Source organism: Pinus tabuliformis, chromosome 7, assembly GCF_031772625.1.
Source record: "Pinus tabuliformis cultivar Carrire ecotype Pingquan chromosome 7, CPIR1, whole genome shotgun sequence".
Classification (NCBI taxonomy): Eukaryota; Viridiplantae; Streptophyta; class Pinopsida; order Pinales; family Pinaceae; genus Pinus; species Pinus tabuliformis.
The window spans coordinates 1,717,891,185-1,717,911,710 of record NC_142293.1 but is presented as its reverse complement, the minus strand read 5'-3'; the positions used below and the strand labels follow the sequence as shown (position 1 = coordinate 1,717,911,710).

At 36.3% G+C, this 20,526-nt stretch overlaps 2 protein-coding genes across 2 annotated transcripts in view; one reads left to right on the top strand and one right to left on the bottom strand.

The window, feature by feature from the left end:
- The window catches only part of LOC149255199 (protein SENSITIVE TO PROTON RHIZOTOXICITY 2-like), a 140,298-nt gene extending 124,268 nt beyond the window's left edge, over positions 1-16,030 (bottom strand). The window contains exons 1-2 of the mRNA XM_089457182.1: positions 14,588-16,030; positions 4,361-4,456 (exon numbers count right to left, since the gene is read on the bottom strand). Of these exons, the coding sequence (XP_089313308.1) occupies positions 4,434-4,456; positions 14,588-15,920 (1,356 nt within the window). The 5' untranslated portion in view covers positions 15,921-16,030 and the 3' untranslated portion in view covers positions 4,361-4,433. The remainder of the gene's footprint in view (positions 1-4,360; positions 4,457-14,587) is intronic.
- Positions 16,031-19,548: 3,518 nt separating this feature from the next.
- LOC149255198 (uncharacterized) lies at positions 19,549-19,995 on the top strand. Its single transcript, XM_089457180.1, has 2 exons — positions 19,549-19,859; positions 19,946-19,995. Exons 1-2 carry the CDS (start codon positions 19,556-19,558, stop codon positions 19,987-19,989), a joined length of 348 nt encoding a protein of 115 aa, XP_089313306.1. The 5' UTR covers positions 19,549-19,555; the 3' UTR covers positions 19,990-19,995.
- Positions 19,996-20,526: the final 531 nt, after the last annotated feature.

Here is a 20,526-nt window from a genome sequence, read left to right as displayed (position 1 = left end):
TATTTTTATTAATAATAATAATAACTATTATGATATAAATATTAATTTTTTAAATTATAATGGTTAATTTTTACAATTATGAGAGATATATGTAACTTTATTCATGCTCATGTTACAATATAATACGAGATAAAGATATAGTAAAAATATTCTACGATCAATTTTTGCCATAACTAAATATTTATATGTTCATATTAAATAATATAATTTTAAAATTAAATTTTAATAGTTATAAAATAATTAAAAATTTAAAAAGTTATATTTTTATTTTGAGTGTGAGAATATATACAATTCTTATATATTTTTCAAAAATATTCAGATTTTATAAACTCTTTCAATATGCATGTTAATTATTATTTTTCAATACCAACTTTACATGTATGGAGAGAAAGTAAAATATTTCAATGTTCAAAGAGAAATAAATAAATGATTACTTCTTAATAGGAGGGGGATGTGTAATTCATTCAATTCTTAATATAAAATTGATATATGACATTTAAAAAATAATAATAAATTTAATGTAAGTCATAAATACATATATGTTTAAAAATATAACATATAGTTTGCAAATAAAATATTTCAACACTTATGTTAATTTAAATAATCTACTGTTAACGTTATGTGTGTATATAACGTTATGTGTGTATATATATATATATATATATATATATATATATATATATATAAACTATGGATCTATCAAGTAATGATAAGGATAAAATCTCTCGCATGGTAAATAATTTTTCAAGTTTTGCACTCTAAAAGAGGTTTGCACCTCAAGAGAATTGATCCATTTTGACGCTTGCTAGATAAGTGATTAAAACATATATGTATTAATTATAAATACGTCCACTAGGGGCGAACTTAAATTGCTTCCCTATAATAGCCCTTCATTGTGCTGAGGGAAATGCGAAGGGGGATGAAATTATCCATAGTGCTTCTCGATGATATGACAAGTCGATGAAGATCCGTGAAAACTTCATTAGGGGAATTTTGAGGTCTAAAATGAGCCTCCTAAAAAAATGTACAACCAAAATAAACTTTATAAGAACCAATAGGATTCAAGATGATGATGTAAACCATGGGGGACGATTCACCATTTTTGGAGTGAAAAAAATAATAAAATAATAAAACTATTTTTTCAACTCATATTTTCAACTTATCTCCCTAAGATTTTACTCAAATTTCGAGTGGGAGTACTCATTGGATGCAAAATTTAATTCCTCATTCATTGAGTACCCATGTTGCAATCACATTTTTTTTTTAAATGTATTTCTCATTTTTTGTGTAGTAGGGTCCATCAAAAGTATGCAACATGGGTACTTCTTGGATGACGAATCAAATTTTGTATCCAACAAGTGTCGCCATTCAAAATTTGAGTAAACCAATAAAGAGATAAGTTGAAAATACGAGTTGAAAAAAATATTTTTTATTTTTTCCCTCTAAAACTTGATGATGTAATCTGATCTAATTTTATTATTTCCACTATTATTTTATAATTTCCTTAGGAAGCCCATTTTAGACCTCTAAATTTCCCTAGTGGTTGGGGACGATTTCTAAGCTTCGGAATATCAACATTGGGTGAGTCGAAGAATCAGATTTGACGAAAATATTTGGGAGCAAGGTAGTGTCGATCAGCTGATTGGAAATTGTTCTGGTTTGCGTCCATTGTTGTGGCATTGGCGTCAATCATATTCTTGGAAAAATATCTAACATTCACATGGATTGAAATGATTCAAGAACAAGAAAAATAGATGGTGCAAACTATATTAAAACAAGAACTAGCGTTGGAATTATGGTTAGAATATATGGTTGTCAAGGAATTATGACACTTGAAAAATTTCAGCTAAGCTCCTAGATCAACAACTATGAAATACATATCCGTGTGTGCCGAATTTGGGTGTCTAAAATTGTGCAAACCCAATAAAAATTTGGACTCCTTGGAACAAGACTGACTAGCTAAAATGGTGGATCTGGAAAAGAGAGGCACAACAATTACAATTAGATCCAAAAGAGATAATTGTTGTTGGCTAATTAGATTATTAAATCAAGAGTTATATGAGTGGAAGAAGGAAAATAAAAGTTGGATACTCCATTTCAATGTAGTTTCAAAGAAAAATTCAAAGTGGCAAGAGGGGATGGGGGCACATGACCAATAACCAAAAAGAGATGCATGGCATGTTGCAAGAATTTATTCTAGCCGAAACATTGCAAGTGACAAATTGCTTCATCCCATGAAAAAAATTGTTTGATATCCTAAAAATAAATGTAGAAGCTAATTAGATAGCCAATATCGCATGCGAGCTCCAGGCTAGGCAAATAGAAATAAATGGACAACTGGGGTGGTGGAAGTTGCCATAACCCCTACACCCCACAATGATAAAGAAAAGTTTTGATGACCTATGTACAATAAATGAAACATTGGGAATAGGGGCCGACCACTGTTGTGGCACCCAATGTATATCTGAAGCATGCAAAGGATATAACACAGAACCCCATTTAAGGAGGAAGTACAATATGTCAATGACAACATAGCCTTCATGCACCCTCCTTGCCAGACAACAACCTCAAGTTGTGATTGAAGATCATGGAGTGGAAATTAAGGAAAGTCATCTTCCCAATAATCAAGTCACATGTGGGATCAAAGGCATGTTGTATACTTCAATGGAGATGCAGTGACATAGGTCAAGAGGAATTTCCAATTTGGTTCTTCATTGACTTTGGATAATTCCATGGAGCACATGACGATGTCATGTTGGTGTATTTTAGCCTTTCACGCTTAATTTATACCCTGTAGCAAGTTGAGGTTTGGAAAGGTGTCTTCTTATAGTAGGATTGCGTTGGTGGTTGAGCAATTTAGTAATTGGGAAAAGTGTGGAGGGAAAATATACAACTATGCCTAGTGTTAGCACTTGAAGAGACATCTTGAATTGAAAATTGGTATAGTTGTGGTTGGTATTGTCCATGGAAAATATTGTTGGTTGGAACTTGTTGCAAACATGGGATTGGTGTTGAAAAATGCATCAATAAATTCTCAATTTGATTTTGCCTTGATTAAATTGAGAAAAATTGAATTTCCACATCAACAGAAAACTTGGATGATGTTAACTTGTGTGACATGGCTTGTGTCACCTAGTTTACTCAGTAAATTCTAGTTGGAGGAATTAGAGTTCAGTTCTGCATGTATGATTTCTAATTTGTAGCAATCAAGGTCAGTTATCTTAGGTTGCTTTCAGTTAAACTAGTTCAAACTTTTGGAGGAACTAGTGGAAGGCCAATTAAGCAGTGGCACTTCAGTCAAACTTAGTGATTATCCAGTTAACTAATCAATTAGCCCAAAAAAAACTAGTGCATGTAGAGAATTTGAGTTACCCAGGTGAGGTGGGCATTCCAATGCAGTGTTACATTAGTTGTAGACTAGCCTTAAGTGTATAAGTGTTGCATGTAGTCAGATGATAAACCTAAGGAATTACGCAATTAAATTAGAGGAGGTTCCTAAATAATAGGGGCTAATTCCTCAAGGAAAAACGCAAGGAAATATGAGCTCAAGTCGCGGCAAAATTTGACTAAGTTTGGGTCAGAGGCCTTCAATGAGCAGAGAGAGAGGTTATGCACTTGTAGGGTGTCTTCAGTTGAGCAACACAATTGTAATACATCTCTATTCATTTCATTAATGCAAGAAGACATTGGATTTTTTATCAAATTGCTTTCCCTAGATAAAAACACTTGTTGCGTATGTGTTATTTCTTCTTGCATGTCTGAGATTTTTGTTCTAAATTGTGAATTAATTTCTGTAGAGTAGTAGAGTAGGTTTGTGTCTTGTGATTTTGATTACTCATGAGAAATTGTAAATCTACAGCCTAATTTCTACATGGTATCAGAGCTGGATTCATATTAGAGCAGAAAATTCGAAGTTGTTTTTTAGAGGTTCAAATTTGAAGATCAGTGTATCAATATTTCTTCAAAGCTGAGAAGATGGCATTCAATGGACTAAGGCTAGATTATTCCTTGGAATTCACCTCAATTTTTTTTGCATGGAAGGACCGCATGGAGGCAACATTGGATGAAAATGGATGCTTGAATATGTCAATACATATATTTCGAGACCACCGACAGCTCATGTCTAAGACCTTGCATAGTGGAAGAAAGATGTAGCCAAGGTAAGGAGAATAATCTTGGAAGGGTTCATATTTGTTGCATTTAATTATGTAAGGAGATGTTTCTCAATGATCTCATGCTCGATTGAGATCACTAGACTGCAAAAGGAAATACCAGTAGAGATATAATAGTGTCCAAACCCAAATGATCAAACATGCATGAGGTAGTCAATTCTATATACTATAATGAAATATGTGTGCACCTGGCCTCCTCGCAGGTTGGGGAAGGATTTTGGGACTGATGTAGATTCCCGTGCTCCACTCGAGTGATCTGCCTTATCCACATATGATCTCGATGCCTATAGACAAACACAAACAAATAGAGACAATAAGTGATAATTTGCAAAAGATCGTTAGATCAAAACGTCTAAAAATCACATATATAAATTACTACAAAAATGACATAAGGGGAAGGAACATAGATTTTTATTAACAATATACATGAAAGTACATCAATATACCTTCTAGATAATGAGATCCTCTCCTCAATCTTGTAGTAAGGTCTTGTCTCCCAATATGGCAAAGCTCTCGCGCTATAGTTTGGATAGTTCCTCCTCCCCCTTTCCTCTTGGTGATATTATATAGATTCATTATATCCTTTGGGATAATGTATCTAGACACCTAAGAGTTTGAGAAGTTAGGAAACTTCTATAATAACGGACCCTTAGCTAACTCATACACAAGTGGGTCAAATTGATCTCCTTGGAAATTGAAAACTCTAGAAACCTTTTTCACAATTATGAGATTTTTCTCAATTATCTCAATTATGAAATAATTACTATCTCATAATTATAATATTTGGGAAAAATAATTATGAGAAATAACTCAATCATGTATTTCCACCCTTTTATCATGGGATAAATCTCACATAAGTAAAAGAAAAAATGAAAAGGGATGCATTTTAGCCAAACAAATGAGGTAAGTTGATAATGGGTTTCTCTCACTATAACGGAGTGAAAAATAGGGTTATAATAGATGCCCTCTAATGCATGAGGTTAGAAGAGAAATTGATGGTTGAAATGCATTACAATAATACTCAAAGCTGAAAATGGGAGGAAGGATCCAATACTACAAAGCTTGATCGAAGGAACTCAAGTGTTGAAGTTTCAATTATGTTGATAACATCCCCGAGGTGGGCATACCCATGCTCGATCATAAGAAGAAACTGAACATGGCTGCCATAAAATACACTATAGATCCATGACATGAAATGCAAGAAAATGGCCACGAAAACATACATAGTGGATCCGTGTGACTCAATAGATATAACATAGCCACCAACACATACAATGTGGATCTATGTCATAGTATACATTCGTAGGACTATGGACACATGACAAACAGAGAAATGTATTAGATAGTCCTCAAAGTACATAAGAGATACATAACTCCAACGCACCCTGGGAGAGATTCCATATAAGAGTGAAATGTCCCTAACCCAGGGTCTTTGACATAACCTTGATGGTATAAATATACATCATGCAAATATGTGAGTTGATGTAGAGCATGGTAGAAACTGTCTAATTACTAGCCGATGAGGTAAACCAGTAATAGACGCGAGGGAATTCACCAATGAGGAAAATGGAACCCAAGGTACCTAGCACAGTCCACTAAGTGTGAATAAATGAGATGACGTCGAAAACCAGTGAACTCAACCAAGCAGGATCCAATGATGTAAACCCAGTTTCGATCACAAGGAAACATGCCACTAAGGTCTACAATCTCTAAGGTACTGTTGGTTCCTAGATCAAGCTCCTTGATAATGAGCTGAAGTTGGAAGGAGAAGATCCGTCGAAGGAGGGCCTCAATGTATCCCCCATTAATCAACACAGAACAAACCAGGATGATGTGATGTATTGATGAATTCATGAATCAATGAAGTACAACTGACACAGAGATGGGCAACTCAAAAAGCTCAACATGCTACTACAGATGGTCAACACAGGCTAAGACTTCCCTTGAACACATAACGACACGAGACAAGAGTGACTTGGTAGCATGACTAATGAGAATGATGTGATATCATGCAACGATACAAGAGGCATCGAGGCATGCTATATATGACTGGAAGAGTAACCAATCGAAGGAGTAAAGAGACTCATTTGGATGGTACAAACCCTAGGCAAGGTAAAATCCAACTATGAGATAATGAAACAGACATGTGCTATGTTCAAGGGTGACATGACTGACATTGCTATTTGATGACTAATGGAAATAAATGTTCCCTCCCTTCTCTTTTTATAAGTTCCTTTTTCGTAAATTTATCCCCTAAGCTTGAAAAAGAGATAAAAGTATACAAGGGGGAACCTCTTAGCCGTAATAGACTAGGGTATTCCTTTTTTGTAAATAGTCTATCCTAATATGAAAAAGGGTTAAAATTACACTCGGTAGATGACCCTTCAATTGCTTTTATGAGCATGCAGGATACAAGTTCACTCAACATTTTTTCTAAATTAAGGAGTCTAAAAAGAGATTAAAGAAAACTCCTCTTGGAGGAACAACTGGTATAGAGGATAGAAACTGGTTCTGGTATTGATGGAACTACTCATGACATAAAAATGAAAAGAGGCTAGCTAATAGGACCACTCATTGCAACGATTCCTCCAAGAAAGGGTAAAACACCAAGTGAAAGCGAATGGTAGGCCAGGAAAATGACGACTATAGAATAGACAAACCAAGGCTCATCATGCATAAGTAAGCTGATAAAAAGTGGCAATCACAAGGAATAAAAATGGTGGAATCCTCCTGGGGTATAGCCAGAAAAGAGACGAAGAAGAGGACATGTGGCTCAGATTCTAGGTCATGGTGGGTCAGAAGGAGGAATTCCGAAAAGGATTAAAATATGACCGCATGGAAACCAAGATGGCAAAGAGGTTCTAGCTAGGGTATCCATGACCAAGTAAGCTCTACCACCAAGTGACGATATTCATAAAGGAAAGTTTCTAAAGTCGCAACTTGGCAGGGTCAGACCTAAGGTACAAAAATGGTGTTGACAGTCAAAATGCAATATCAACTTCAATGACCTACCCCCATATGCCAAGTTTAGAGAAACACACCTAAATTCCATGGATGTCTCAATGAAAACACCACCCTATCCTGTAAAAACTATCCAGAATGACTGGACCCATAGTTAAATGACATAAAACATGGATGAGGTAAAAACCGGACCATATTTGTTTTTTGTTGAATTTTATAATATTTTTCGATTTTTGGCATGAATGGCATGGAAAATACTCGTGTCACACACCAAACCAAAAAGGGTAAAATAATCACACTATTATGTACAATGTGTACAAGCGCGATGCGTACAAGCGCGATGCGGTTTGGTAGGTCACGCTAAAGTGTGTCCACAACCAAGCACAAGCCAAGGGTTTCCATACGCGAACTCATGGAAGGTAAAGGTACCATATGGCACACCAATGTGGGGCCATGCCAAAGGAAATAAAACTGCCCAATTCAGAAAGGTTGACCCTGCCGGGGACAGTCTAACATAGTCACACTCTCGTAATCAACCTGAGGACATAAGGGAGGATCATGACATAAAGGGGGTACAAGATTCTTGTCAACAAGTAGTAAGGAAGTGGGCAATTCGTTAGCAAGTTTAGTAGTAGAATCCCAAGAATTGACTCGATCCATGGGTGGAATTTCCAAGGAAGGCCGAGGAGATGCCCCTTGGGTCAATTCAAGATTTTTTTTTGTTGATCTCTACATGTTCCAAATTGGGGAGATTATTGGCAGGAAGAGGCATAATATTCCTATAATGATCAATGGATATATCCATGACCTCCAAGTTGACTAGCCGGGGGGGGGGCTTCATCGATGGAGTCATGTGGAACAAGCAGAGTGATGGCCCATGTGGGAAAAGGATCCTGGTCATAGTCCATATTAGGATGGATTTTTTGACCAGTGTCAGGAGGTACTGACAGGACTATTGAAGAGGAAATCTCCTCCACAATAGGTGGCAGAGGTTTCTCCCTAACTTGATAAACTTCCATAAGATCAAACGACAAAACCCAAGGATTAGGAGGTCTATGGGGTCCACAGGTGCCAGAAGAGATCATATGGATAGGAGTTGTGGTAGGAGTAGAAGGAGTGTTGGGTAGAAGGAGTTGACAAAAGACTCCCATAAGAGTGGAAACTTTAAAAAGTCCAACTCCAACACTTTGAAATTGACGAGGGTTATCTCCCACGAGTGATACAAAATTCCCCATGGTGGAAATCCAGGTTGACGACACACAATAGTCATGTTGATCGATAGTGAAAATTTTTCCTTCATGAGGAAAGAAAAGTAAATGGAAGACAGATGAGACAACTGTGATCATCACATAAAATCAACTACAACCAAGGAGTAGGTTGTAATATAATGGGGCGTCGACAACTTCGACATCAACATATATAGTTTTCCCTCCTAACTCAATGGAAAAATTTGGAAGAACCCCTTTAGGTACAAAGTTGTGATCGTCAAAGGCTTGGAGAGTGTTGTTGAACGTGGCAAATGCCGGAGAGCCAAAGGCCTTCCTACAGGATACTGAGATAACAGATGTGGAATATCCTTCATCCACCAAAGTGCAATGAATATTCTTGTGGAAAATATGCACAATGATTTGAAAAGAAATCTGATGGGAAAGGCGAGGAGTGGATTTGTCGGAATTAAAGGCAATGAGACTAGAGTCAGACAAATTGACTCCACCAATGGTAGACAACAAGGCCTTGCGCTGTTGAGGACAACTTTGCAAGACCTCAAAGGAAGACATGGAACAAGGAGCCTGGGAAAGATCTTCAACAATACTGTAATGTTGAGCGGCCCTAGTAGAAGGATTGTGTGTCGTCTTACAAAGAACACCCTTGGGGGAATGATAGACAGATTCCACAGACTTATCTAAAGTGAGAGTTCCAATGGAAGTAGGTGGAGCTGGTGAGTCCTTAGAGAGAGAACTGGGGAACATCATAGGATTTAGCTCGCGTAGTCACATTTACATCTTCCTTGCACATAAAGATGGATGAACTATGGGGGGGATGAGAAGATGACCCCTCATTGCCCCCTTGCAGAGGTAGAGGAGGTTGAGAAACCATTTTTTGGTGAGGTTTTATAAGGAATGGATGATTCAAAACAACAAGCTATTGAATAGATGGTGGTGAAAGGAGCCTATGGACTTCATCCATCCGAGGGCACTCATGAGTGAGGTGATCACCTTGACAATTTTTACGAGGAAATTTGATTTTACGACGAAGTTCACTAGTGCCCCCTCCTTGATTCTAGGAGTTTGTTTGGGATTCCTGATCATTTTGGTTCTTTTGTTTATTTCTCTTATTATTCCTTTTACCACCAGATTTTTGGTTCTTCTTTGGTTGAGTGGACTTCACTATTAGAACATTGGTGGACTGCTTAGGAGAGGGGGGTTGAGATGTTACAATAAATTTCCCAAGATGGGCAACAAGTTGGCTCATGGAATCAAAAAAAGACCCAATCACACCATGGCCATGTGGGTCAGGTACAAGATTGGGAGGGCCAATAGAAGGCCTAGGGGCATTAGGCAACACTTCGTAGAGCATGCCTAACTATGAATAGATAAGATATAACTGTTAGGTAGATAAAATGGCTTGTTCCTCAGTAACAACTCGAAACATGGACACATCTTTGGAAATCTGAGGTCAGAGAGAATGAATGAACCATTTACATAATATTTCATCAGGTAACTTGGTTCTCACTAACCTCTTGTGATGATGCCACTCATGAATGTGATTAGAAATTAACGTGGCATCATATTGTTTGAAGTTGGACAAGAGGTCAGATTCGATATCATACCGAGTAGGCAACTAGAAGTGTGTCAAGAAGATTTGAGCTAGGGAGGCAAAGTCACTGTAGGATGCAATATCTAACTCGATATACCACTTTGCAGCATCCCTAGTTAACGTACGTTGGAATAAGCAAATTTTAATAGAATAATCCACCAAAGAATTAGATGAGCACCATAAGTGATAGGTGGTAATGTGAGTGGATGGATTCTCCCCAGGCTTCCCTTGTTTGCATATATAGCATCATCTATGTATTGGTCCTATCTCTTGAAAGGACCCCCCTTATACTTAGGGCCTTTTCGAGATATGAGACGAAGTGTGCTATGAATGTACACTAAGTTCTCTTCTTTCTTTGAGCCCAACCTATTTCTCTTTTCTGAATGGATAACGGCATAAATACTCTGATTCCTCTCGCAGCATGAAGAACTAGCTACCTGGAATATTTGGGAAAGCCCATTAAATTAATTAAAAATTTAAAAATAAAAACTAAAATGAACCCAAAGAACCCGATTTTGGGGTTCGAGGTACCCATAATCAGGGTTCTCCATACTTGTCAAGACAAAAGAACCCAAATTTGTTGGAGAATCTAATCCCAACCACCTATTAGGTGTCAAAACCGTCCCTCCAAGTGTCCCAATTTAGTTTAAGTTAAGTCTAGTTTAAGTCAAGTTTAACTCTAGACATTTATTACTTATGTTTCCAATTTAATCTTATTTAAGTGATTTGTAATACTGAGAAAAGCAAGTCCTCTGCTCTATCCTTTTGTTCTCTTCATTTTGTTTCATGGTATCGGAGCATAAGTGTAAGACTCCTTGAGAGCAACACACAGAGACAAGTTCGCATAAGACTCTCTAAGAGCAACAACTTGAGTGAAGAGAGAAAAGCAGAGTGAATAAGCAAGCCAGCATAAGACTCTTTGACAGAGCAGTAGAACTTTGAAGAAGCTTACTGTGAAGTCAGAGATAGAGCGTAAGACTCTTTGAGAGAGCAGCAGAAATTTGAAGGAGTCTGCCAAGATGCAGCATGGAGAAAGAGAGCTAGTTCTGAATAAAAAGGTTGATATTTTTTTAAATCGAATTACATCCACAGTAACACATTAGTGAGGTTAATCCTGCACGTATTTACACAGTCCAGAAATTCAGCAGAATCGTTAGCGTTATAACGCAACATAAAAGGTTCAAGTGTCATGTTAGTTTCAATTACTCGCACCGTTTTTTCTCTAACGCGATCTGTGTTCACCACACACAATGTTAACCTTCATAATATAGAATAAAGGAACCAGACACAAAGAAAGAACGGAATCTGATTGGAGCACGAGCCACAAAGAACACACGAAGTTTGATTGGAAGCACTGTCAAAGGTAATTTTGTTTCAATTATGTTGAAAGAACAAGGATATTATTGGGGTTCCTCATTTATTAAAACATGATCTCGTCTTTTCAAAAAGGCCTTATTAAAAATGGTTTTCGTTTGAAATTTTTTAAAGACCCACGAGTTATTCATTATATTAAAAAAAAGTCGAGCTCTACTTTGGTCAAGTTTTTAAGAGTCGTTATGTGGTATGCAAGTGAAGATGCTTTGTAGAAATTTTAAAGAGTTTTTAGAAAAAGGGCATGTAATTTTTTCAAAGGAAGAAGGTGAAGCATTTAGGTGAAAATAAAAAATAATTGTTTGGTGAAATTGAAAAGTTATTGCTCAAAGAAGGAATTTTTTGAGAAAAGAAAAAGGTGGAAGTGACAACAAAGTAAAGAGAGTTGGACTTGTAGTGTTCAACCTATGTGTGAAGACTGTGAACAAATGGGAAAAGCCAAGAGGTTTCACTTGATTTTAGAAGCCAAGACAACCAAGGAGGCTTGGGATACTCTTGAGAAGTGTTTTGGTGTAAAGGGGAGCACAAAAGTTGAAGATGAAGGTGGATCTACAACAACAGATCTACATCGAGATGAAAAGGCTATTGAATTCCACTGTGTTCAACCACAAGTGGATGACGTCTGTGAAGAAGTCGTGGAAGCGAGAGAGAAGGAGCATAAAGATGCTCATGAACCCCACTGTGCATAGCCACAAGTGGACAAAAATTTGGTGATTCCAGCAACAGATCTTGTTGATGAAAATCTGATAAATCTAGCAACAAAGCTTGCTGATAAAAGTTTGGTGAATCGAGCAATAGAGGTTGCCGATGACAATGAAACTGCCATTAGAGAAGTTAATGCTATGGTGAATCCAACAATTAATATTGCTGATGCAAAATTTGATGAAGAATTGTTGACTAATGATGAATGGTTGCAGGTGATGCAACAAAAACATCATATAGACATGATGCTATTCAGTGAGAAAATCCCACTTGAGTTAGTGGAATACAACTTGTTTGCAGTAGCACATGTTAGCAAAGAAGTCAAAGAGACAGAGACAAAGACAAAAATAGTCCACAAAGAGAAAATAGAGACAAAGACAGAAGGAGAGTTGGAAGTGCAACAGAAGAAAGCTCTCATTACAGAGCAGAAAGGACATAACCAATGTGGTTCTGCAAATATTTTTAATTCTAACGTTGCAAGTACACAAAATGATTATGAAGAAGAGTTAAATTTCCTTTAAGCATGGCTTGCAACACCATGCCTTCATAAAGTCTGCATAGAAGATGCAAAAATGCATGTTGAAGACAACTTGGATGATGAACCAATTAATGAAATTTTCAGGTATTGGAGTCTTGAAGAGACAAAATTGTATTATGGTCTTATGTTGCAGCAGATAGATGATGAAAAGAACACTATAGAAGATAATATGTGGCAGCAAGCCACATACAACTCGTTCTTTGAAGAAGTCCAGGATATTCTTAGATAACCTGGAAAAATGGAAGACCTGCACCGACAAATGAAGAAACTGAGGCTTGAAGGATACAACAAAGAGAAAAAGCTGAAACAATTAAGAGGCTATATGATCTAAAAAAAGAGAAGCAGAAAAGTTGAAGTCAATTTTTAAATTGTAAACCTAGCTGAGACATAGACCAACATGCAGCTTACTTGAAGTTTATGTAGTTGTAATTAAGGGGGAGTGTTGGAGAATCTAATCCGAACCGCATGTTAGGTGTCAAAACCGTCCCTCGTGTCCCAATTTAGTTTCAGTTAAGTCCAATTTAAGTCAAGTTTAACTCCAGACATTTATTACTGATGTTTCCAGTGTAATCTTATTTAAGTGTTTTGTAACACTTGGAAGAGCAAGTCCTCTACTACGTCATTTTGTTCTCTTCAATTTTTGTCAATTTTTTTTTTTAATGGAGAACCCGATTCTTTATAAAAGAACCTGGTTTTTATGGGTTCTTCTCAGAAGAACCTGTACCCGAATCTGGTACGTGGGTACGAGAACCCGGGATGGGTTCAAGAATCCCACCCCTGGGTTTGCAAACCGCAACATAAAAGACAACTCCTATGATTATAGTCTCCCACATTTAGTTTGTAATTGTAATAAAAGACTTAACTTTAGTTACCAATTTGTTGGTCTTGAAAATTTCTCTAACTAATTACAAACTAATTCAACATTAAAATAAACCATTTTTTTATAATAAAATTTAAAATATTAATTTAATTTCAATATTTAAATTTTTTTTTAATTACATAAAAAATATTAAATTCATATATCAATATTAAAAACATTATATTACTCTAATTTCAACCTTTAAATTTTATTAATTAAATAAAAAAAATTATTAATTAAATAAAAAATAATAATGAAAAGAAAAAATAAAACTAACCTAACCAATAATATATTGTCAACCCTTTTTGACTATTCCAAAACTATAATCAATATCCAAGACATTTTTCAAAACCTAACTCTTTATTTACCAATTATTTACCAAATAAAATAAAGCTCTACTTTGGGGAGCATAAAAGTTAACAATAAAATAAAGCCGAATTTGGTGGAAAATCAAAATTAAACAATGAAAAGATACCTTCAAGAATATTAAGACGCACTTTCATATTATAACAGTGATAAAGAAATGAATACACACTCTTAACGCATATAAAATAATGAACGGGAATTAACACGCACTTTCATGTTCTCACGGTGGTAAAGAAATGAATACACATTTTAAAGTATATAAAATAATGAACATTTTAAAGCTTATTTAATAATGAAAGGTATATTTTTTTGAATTGAAGCTTTTGACATTCTTAACAAGTTTACAAGAGATTTTTTTGGCGTAAATCACATGATATTTCATATATGAATGTGTTTCAAATCAACCAATACGATTCATCCTTAAAAGAAATTGAAAAAACAAATATAAAAGAAATTTATCTTATTATTATTATTTAATTTTAAAAGTATTGTAAGAAACTTTTGTTTGTGAAACCAGAGAATTATTTTCCTAATAATTTACTGCCAATTCTTAAAAAAAAAACCCACAGTCCACCAGTTTTAAACAAAAATACAAACAAAATTTACATATCGAAACATGCTCGGCATATATATAATTTTGTATTCAATCCCATTGGCATGCTGCTGTCGGCGCACCCACATAGAACTGTACTTTTCAGAAATCCCAAAAAGAAAAAAAACAGAGAAGGAAATTTTTCTTGTCTAACCAAACAAACTAGCCTGAAAAACCTCCCCAAAAGACGTCGGATTTACAGAACCTACCGTCATTGTCGTTTTGCTGGTTCGATCCCGCGAGAAGCAGCATCTCATCGCTGCACGAATTGCCATAGCCCTCGGTATTATTACCGAGACCTGCTGCATTTCCCACAAAATAATCCGGCCAATTTTCGTTGCACCGGGTGCTGTTTTCCTCTTCCGATTTGGCAGTGGCATCATCGGAAGGAAGCGCGGGACGGTGACCTTCGAAGAGGCTGACATGAGCGAAAAGCTTGTCCTTCCGAGTGAACGTGGTGCCGCAGGAACACTGCCACCGATTGTGCCCGCAGATTTTTCCGTGGGTTTTCAGGTCTCCGACGACGGAAAACTGCTTGTTGCACTTGTTGCAGGTATACATCTTCGGGCAGTGGCTCCGCTTGTAGTGGTTTCTCAAAGAGGCGATGGATTTCAGGGGCTTGAACTTGCGGCTGTTCTTGTTCCGCCTGCATCTTTCGAAGGGGCACGAATACCTCCTCGGGGAGTCTGGACAGGGCGCCGAGGGTTTGGACATGAGCGCCTGGTGTGTTTTGTATTCGTTCCCGTGGGCTCGCATGTGCATCCGGACATTGGCGTCGCGCTTGAAACCCTTGCCGCAGATCTCGCAGAAATGCGTGTGCTCAGCCAGGATGTCGCTCTTGTTCATCTCCACGATGTCGTGAACCAGATTGTCCACTGCTTCAATTTTTTCATCGGTGTCCGGATACGAATTGTTCGAATTGGCAACCTCTGCCCCGATACCTTTAGCAGCTCCATCAGGTTTCTTGAACCCTAACCCTAACCCCTCTTTCCCCGCCTCGGCTTGAACATTAATGGTACCGAAACCCTCAAGATCGACAGCAGAGTCGACCGATGTTGGATTCACAGTCCCCCGACCTTGAACGGAGGCTAAAACCGAGGCCGCTGTCAGGATAAGTTCATACAGGATCGAGGATACAATCCCTGGTTGATCATGGCGGCCTTCTTGAACGAATGCCTCCAGTTCTCGGGCTTTCTGCTGAAGAACCGAAAGATTAGATAAAAGAACATGAGCCGTGGCGTTGAAGGCGCCGGCCACTGGCGGCACTGAGCTTAAATTGCTTCGCTGCAACATCCCGTCGCCGTGCTGAGGGAAATGCGAAAGGGGGCTAAAATTGTTGACAGCGCTTCTCGAGGAGGAAACGACAAGTCGATGAAGATCCGACAAAACTTGTTGGCGACGATCATCGAGGTTCGGAAGCTCAACGTTGGGCGAGTCCAAGAATGGGGGCTGAGCAAAACAATGGGGGGCGAGGTAGCGTCGATCCGCCGGTTGGAAATTGTTGTGGTTAGCGTCCATTGTTGTGGCAGTGCTGTCAATCATATTCTGCGAAAAATATGTGAGATTCGCATGGATTGAAAGAATGCAGGACTATATTCAAGAAAATAGAGAAACAAAATGGTTCAGAGTATATATTAAGAACAAGAAGTAGCGGTAGAAATGGTGCATGGAAGAAATGCAAGTGGCCGGTCTGGTGCTGGGATGGCGTGCGTGGGCGTCACTCTCACGAAAACGAAATGCCAGGGTGGAATTTGGAGCAGTGAAAACATATGCCATTCTTTTATTTATATGTGATCGATATTTATTTATATTGAGATGAGGTGGCACCAATGTTAAGCTATGGAGGTGTGGAATATTTAAAAGGAGCCAGTGACCTGTCACTGTACGAGAGAGGTTGATGTCGAGGATAAACAGATAAAAGACAACGTCGGGTGACGAATGCGAGTGAAGCACCCCCGACCGAGCCGAGTGGATGACACGCGGCTCGGAGACACGGAGGAAACATGGAAATATGGAATCGAAAAATATTAGAAGCATGACGGTCTGTGCCGTTCGCATCGGGTTGTTTCTGAAACATAAAAACATTTACCTTATTTAAAAAAACAAAACGCTTAGGAAAATTTTAAAAATGATAAAAATTAAGTAAAGCATAATTTTAATTTTAAATTATTATTTTTATTGATATAGATTTATTTTAATCATAATTTTATTTTTATTAATATAGATTTATTTTAATTATAAGCATAGATCTAGATCTAACTTGAGCTGAGAGATTGATTTTGATTTTGAGGTGAGAAATTGATTTTGATTTTATTAATTGTGAAGTTATTTTAAAATAAAAAAATTAATACATAATTTTTTATTGTTTAAATTATATTGAAATTACATAATATGTATATTGAGTCATTTTATTACATATTAAACTGGTTTATTATTATTATTATATTTTTAAATATATTTTAATATTAATTCATATTAAAAAAATGTATTCATAATTTACATTAGATATTTTATTATATACAACATTAAAATATAAATATACATGTGTGAGAAAAAGAATATATATTTAGACATAGTCTTCACATTGTGCTGTATAATGAGCATTTTAGCTCAATTATTATTAAATAAAAAAATAATATATAAATATATATATAATATATATATATATATATATATATATTAATATTAAAAAAATGAAGTATTAAAATTTATGTTTTTTTTTTTTTTTAATCTTGGTAGCGCCATAAGTATGAGAGATATATGTAATTTTATTGGTGTTGATGTTACAATATAATATGAAAAAAACATATTGTAAAAATATTCCATGCTCACTTTTTTCCATAACTAAATATTTATTTGTTCATATTAAATAATATAATTTTATATTAACTTTGAATAGTTATAAAATAATTAAAAGGTAAAAGAAATATATTTTCATTTTGAGTGTGAGAATATATAGAATTCTTATATATTTTTAAAAAATATTTAGGCCTTATAAACTCTTTCAATATGCATGTTAACTATTGTTTTTTGTTTTTCAATACCAACTTTACCTATATGGAGAGAAAGTAATATATGTTTGTTATTTGTATATATTTGTTGGTTTAGGAATAGCTTGGGTGTCAAGGCTACAAAGAATTATAGCTCTCTCTACAACAGAGGTAGAGTACAAATAATTGTAGCTCTCTCTACAACAGAGGTAGAGTACATAGCTGCAACAAAAGCTTGCAAAGAGATGTTATGGATGCAGCGATTCCTAAGAGAGATAGGAATAAAGCAGGACAAGTATGTGCTATATTGTGATAGTCAAGTGCCATTCACTTAGCGAAAAACCCAACATTTCACTAAAAAACCAAGCACATTGACTTAAGATACCAATGCATTCGACATGTGTTGGAGGAAGGAAAATTATACTTAGAAAATATCCATATAGATAAGAACCCTATTGATATGTTTACTAAGATTCTGCCAAGAAATAAACATGAGTTATGTGGAGGCATGATAGGATTGGGAGTGACTTGATTCAGGATTCTTCATTTAGCTTCAAGTGGGAGAATGTTAGATGTGAATCCAAAGAATACTCGAGAAGAAAGTCAACACTAACTATGGCAGTTAGATGTCTTCAGCCAACCAACTCCACACCCGCCAACCTACCATGGTGAGTGTCGCCGACAATCCACCACCCATTGAGTTGTAGAAATTTCACTATGCATTCCTAAAAAAAACATGCAGAGAATTCTGAAGTTTTGTCCACATCTATAAATATGTAATTTTCCTTAGCGTGAGCAATCTAAGCAAGGACAACTTATGATCTAGTGTAAAGCCTGTTATTTTTGTTCTCCATGGTTAATGTTTTCGTGTTTCTAAGATTTGCCTTGTGTTGTCTTTGAATTATAATTTGTCTCTAAGTTGTCTTTTGCTCCTCTTATTCCTATCATATATAAGAGATAGATTTGTGTCTTAAAATTGTTTATGTTTGGTTAAAAGCTCGTCTTTTTGGAACTTAAGGAAACGCGTTAATGACCTAAAAAGTGAAAGGCATCTCACAAGAGTAAAAAAAGTTTACACCTTACAACACATTAATTAATAATTTTAAGTGGTGTGATTTTGATTAGTAGTTATATTCCACTTGTATTTTAATAATTATTGATATATATATTATCCACTCTTTTATATATATATATATTAAATTAATATAATGATTAATTGATTATATATCTAACCTCATTATTGTGTGAAAGTGCAAAAAATATATACATGTCAGAGTAAACCTCACCTCATTCAATTTTTTTTTATATTTATTTATATTGAGATCAGGTGGCACTAATATAAACTATGGAGATCTGGAATATTTAAAAGGAAGCAAGTGACCTGCCACTGTCGAGAGAAGTCGACGTGGAAAAATGGATAAACACAAAATAATGTCGTGATCTAATGCGAGTGAAGCACAGCCGACCGAGGCAAGTGGATGACACGCGCCTCCAGCACTCGGAAGGATTAAAATGTAGTGTGGAAACATGGAATCGAAAAATATTATTAGAAGCATGACGTACTCCAGAGAAGATTAGCTTTAATTTTTATTTTATTTTTAATTTTTCATAGTGTGCTTTATTAATCATTATGATAAGAGAAGTAGAATTGAATAAAAAAGAAATATAATATAAATGAATTATTACTATAAAAGTTAACTCTATTGTAAGAGTATAATTTAATTTCAATAATATTAAGATGATAGGTGTAAACTAACTATTTAAATGTTTATTATTTTCATGAAGTATATTTATGTAAACTAAATGTAACATCTTAATATATAATGCGTTGACCCATATAAGATTGTGAATATAATAACACTGTTTGATTGCATTATTGTTAAGGTTTAAGTTGTATGTCGTGGGGCCTCCACGTTGGAACTCCACGTAGGTCGCCACACAACGGACTGCAATTACTTTGTGCGATCTGAATGACCTCGAGCAGGCCCCTCCTCATTAAGGCGGGAGAGCCCTGAGGTCTCCTCCTGCCATGTTCGTTCATCTCTATGTTGGCCACTTGTTTTGGCGTTAATGTCTTTAATTGTAGCTCCACGGAAGAGTCTCGAAGCGTTGCACCTGGCCTTCCATCCGCCGTTCAATCCGATGAGATCTATGGTCTTGATGCTTTGGGTTTGGTGGGAAAGTTTAATGACTCTTTTGGCGGTGAGGTTGGTTCATTTGCCTATGTCCCGAATCGGCTCTCTGCTCTGCCATGGCAACCCTGTGCATAACTCAGTCAAGCTCGTATCTGATATTCCAGGTGTTCTGCAAGTCTTTTATTACTGTAACCTCCGCATTTCTTCATTAAGATTTCTCTGCCACTACTACGGTGCTCTGTGGTGGTTCATGAAGATGTTTGATGGGTTTCTTGGGCCGCTCTGGAACATGTGTAATGGCTACGACATGGATTTCAGCATCCTGGAGGAGAGGGTTGATTCTACGACAGCCCGAGGTAAGCACATATTATATTTTTGATGTTATTGTCATTTAAGGTTGTTTTTCCTTTGCTTTTGTTGATGGTGTCTGGTTCCTGTGCAGGTTCGACCATCGCTTCAAAGGCTGCCCAACTCCCGCTCAGGTAAGCCATCTCTAAATTCACAAGGTTTTTCATATAACAAACCAGACCCTTACACGAATTCGGGTTTTCATAATCGACTTTACTGTGCAAGTAAGACCTCAGAATCTGGTTCAAATCCTTCGTTTAGCATGTGTCTTTTGAGGGGTGGCCACCTTACTAAACCCTGCTCCTTTCTTCGCTTTCCAGGTGTGTTGGAATCTGTACTTGTTTGTGCCTTGGCTCTTCGAGCCGATTTACCGTGACAGAGGGTTTCAAGGGGGTATTGATAGCTAGGGTTTAAGGCTACGACCTAGATTATGCTTTCGATTTAAGAATGTAATGTTTCATTTTTTATACTGTCAGCTTTGCATAAGCCATCACAGTGTTTGGTCCACTTAAATCTTTCCATGCATTATTTCCACGGAAATTCACAGGACTCTTTCCATTATGAAATTTGTATATTAATCTATATCTAGACTGTTGTATCAAGCCTGCAATGATATTTTGACTGTTAATAAATTTTTGGGGTTTATGAGTTACAATTTCTGTGTCGTATTAGTTA

Bases quoted from the DNA above. Each gene is read 5' to 3' on its own strand.
- LOC149255198 (XM_089457180.1), top strand. From the start codon at position 19,556: ATGACTCTTTTGGCGGTGAGGTTGGTTCATTTGCCTATGTCCCGAATC. The intron at 19,860-19,945 runs GTAAGCACATAT...GTTCCTGTGCAG, and splicing joins TGATTCTACGACAGCCCGAG to GTTCGACCATCGCTTCAAAG.